The sequence below is a fragment of the Otolemur garnettii genome, unplaced genomic scaffold (genome assembly GCF_000181295.1).
Source record: "Otolemur garnettii isolate 467f Iridium unplaced genomic scaffold, OtoGar3 scaffold00017, whole genome shotgun sequence".
In the NCBI taxonomy this organism is placed as follows: Eukaryota; Metazoa; Chordata; class Mammalia; order Primates; family Galagidae; genus Otolemur; species Otolemur garnettii.
This window is the reverse complement of record NW_003852412.1, coordinates 5972060-5974447: the sequence shown is the minus strand read 5'-3', so window position 1 is coordinate 5974447 and position 2388 is coordinate 5972060. Positions and strand designations below refer to the sequence as shown.

Here is a 2388-nt window from a genome sequence, read left to right as displayed (position 1 = left end):
ACAGGATTAAAAAGTGATACTGGTTTATCCTCCTGGGTAAAGAGATTACAGGCAGTTCCTGAGTTACGAACACCAGACTTACAGTCTGATTATTGTGTCAGTTACCCATGTTTACATACAATTTGAACTTAAGACCAGAGGCTAATATAGTAAGTCCCTGAGTTACAAACATCCAACTGACATACAACTTGCACTTACAAACAGAAGCTATTCCAGGTAATAGGTAAATGCACCTATTTTGACTTACATGCAGAATCAACAAATCTACACAACCTATCTTATTCATAACCCAGGGACTGCCAGTATGTTAAAAGGGACAGGCAGAAATCCATCAAAGCAATGCTGTTTTGCACAACTTAACGTTCCCTTCCACTTTCTTTGAAAACTATAAAAGTAGGGTACATTCATGTCTGTGACCCCACTTGAATTAGCACCCTAAATACTTAGGTAATACACACTACTCTTTGGTCAGGCTTCTGTTCATGTCTAATATACTCAACAGCCAGAATTATTTTTTTTAGACAAGAGTCTTACTTTGTGACCCTCAGTAGAGTGGCGTGGCTTCATATCTCACAGCAATCTTGAACTTGGTGAGGTCGAACCCATCAGCCCTGGTATATGTGGCTGGCGCCCTAACCACTGAATTATGGACAAGGAGCCTAATTTTTCTACTTTAAGTAGAAACAGGGGTCTCGCTCTTGCTCAGGTCAGTCTTGAACTCCTGAGGTCCATCAATCTACCCACCTCAGCCTCCCAGAGCATGAGCCACCAAACCCAGCCTAATACCCAGAAATTTTAAACATGGGAAAGAAAAATCCTCCTACAAAAAGAAAAAATTGTAAATAAAAATCAAATGTAAGGAAAAATCAGATCTGTCAACAAAAACAGCCTCTATTTATATTAACAAGTCATCTTTTTATTCTATTACAGCGGTACTCAACCTGTGGGTCGCAACCCCTTTGTAATAATGAAAATATACTGCAGCATTAGGAAGGTCGAGAACCACTGTACGAGAAAGCCAAGGTAGGACATCTGTAAAGGTAATTTTTATTTCCTACTCTGAAAGTATTTGTTAAATAAAACATTACCTTGTTAGTTTATTGAGATACGGCTCTTCAATGACTGAAGTCACACAATTGTCTCCTACAGGTTTCTCTCCACCTCTTCCCAATGGTCCCACTTCTTCTAATTCAGCATGTTTGGGAGCCAAATCTGACTCGTTGGAACCTATACAATCATTTCTTGCTGAAACCTCCAGAGAGCTCAAGAACTCCACCTTTTCCTTAAATTTAAGAAGAAATTAGCTAATATTACTCCAAAAACAATCTTTAGTTTCATTTTGTAGTTGGGCTTAAACCTCTAATTTTACACATACACACAGTGATGAGTTGCTAGTTTTTTTAACACTAGGAAGTCACTCACTTTTCATGAAAATAGCTGTAGTACAAAAGTAAAAACTAAATAAATAAATTTCCAAACTTACTTTTAGATGGAGCTGGGTGTCAGAATCTCCTTGCTGAAGTAAGTTATCTTCTGGCTTGCTTGCCTCACTCTGATCTGCTGTGCCTTTTCCTGTATCTGGCTTCCCTTTCTTACCGTGTGCTCTTCCCAGATTTGGCTTAGCCTTTTGAAATTTCCTTCGTATCACTGGGGCGGGACTAGAAACATACGGTTCATTTCCATGTCTAGAATGAAATACAAATCACACTGAAGGACAAAATCAGAATTTCTTGTTGATGTAACAGCTGTTAAATCAAACAATTTTGAATAGTAACCAAGTCTATGTTCAAAAGGCTATAAAACCAAGCATGTAAAATGAAACCACACATTGCTGATAAGAAAGTAAAAACATAAAAGCGTTTATAGCTTCTATTTTCTGTATAGCCTGGGGAACAGTATTACAATAACATTAGTCTTTTTTTTTCATTCATTAATTCTAATATGTAATTTTATGTTACTTTAAGTAATATTCAGAGAAAAAACTAGATACCCAAAAAATGGCAATAACTGAAAATAGAGTTCATAATGTCACTTTAAACAAATGGCTTCAGATGGGGTGCAAAGTATGAAAAAACAGACAACGGTCATACCCATGTTGGTCCTGAATCAAGAGCAAGCCTGAGAGCTAGAATCTATTCTCTCAGTACATGCCTGAAAGCTCCTTGAAAGGGTTTATTGACAGCCAACATCATAAGGTTTTCAACATTACCCATTTTTATCTGCCAAATCAGGAAAAGATAAGGTTTTAAGTCAACAGAGCAGCCACAGCTCCAAAAGCAACCCAAATAGCTATCTTAAGGTTTCCTGGAAATTATTTTAATAAATAGCAAGGATCTGAATTAGGAGGTTTAAAAACTAACATAAGCCAGGATTTTTTTTTTTTTTTTG

General features: G+C 37.0%; 1 protein-coding gene across 1 annotated transcript in view; it reads right to left on the bottom strand.

The window, feature by feature from the left end:
- Positions 1-2388, bottom strand: part of BDP1 (B double prime 1, subunit of RNA polymerase III transcription initiation factor IIIB) — a 114892-nt gene that overhangs the window by 36508 nt on the left and 75996 nt on the right. The window contains exons 22-23 of the mRNA XM_023510861.1: positions 1484-1685; positions 1089-1282 (exon numbers count right to left, since the gene is read on the bottom strand). Coding sequence (XP_023366629.1) covers positions 1089-1282; positions 1484-1685 — 396 coding nt within the window. The remainder of the gene's footprint in view (positions 1-1088; positions 1283-1483; positions 1686-2388) is intronic.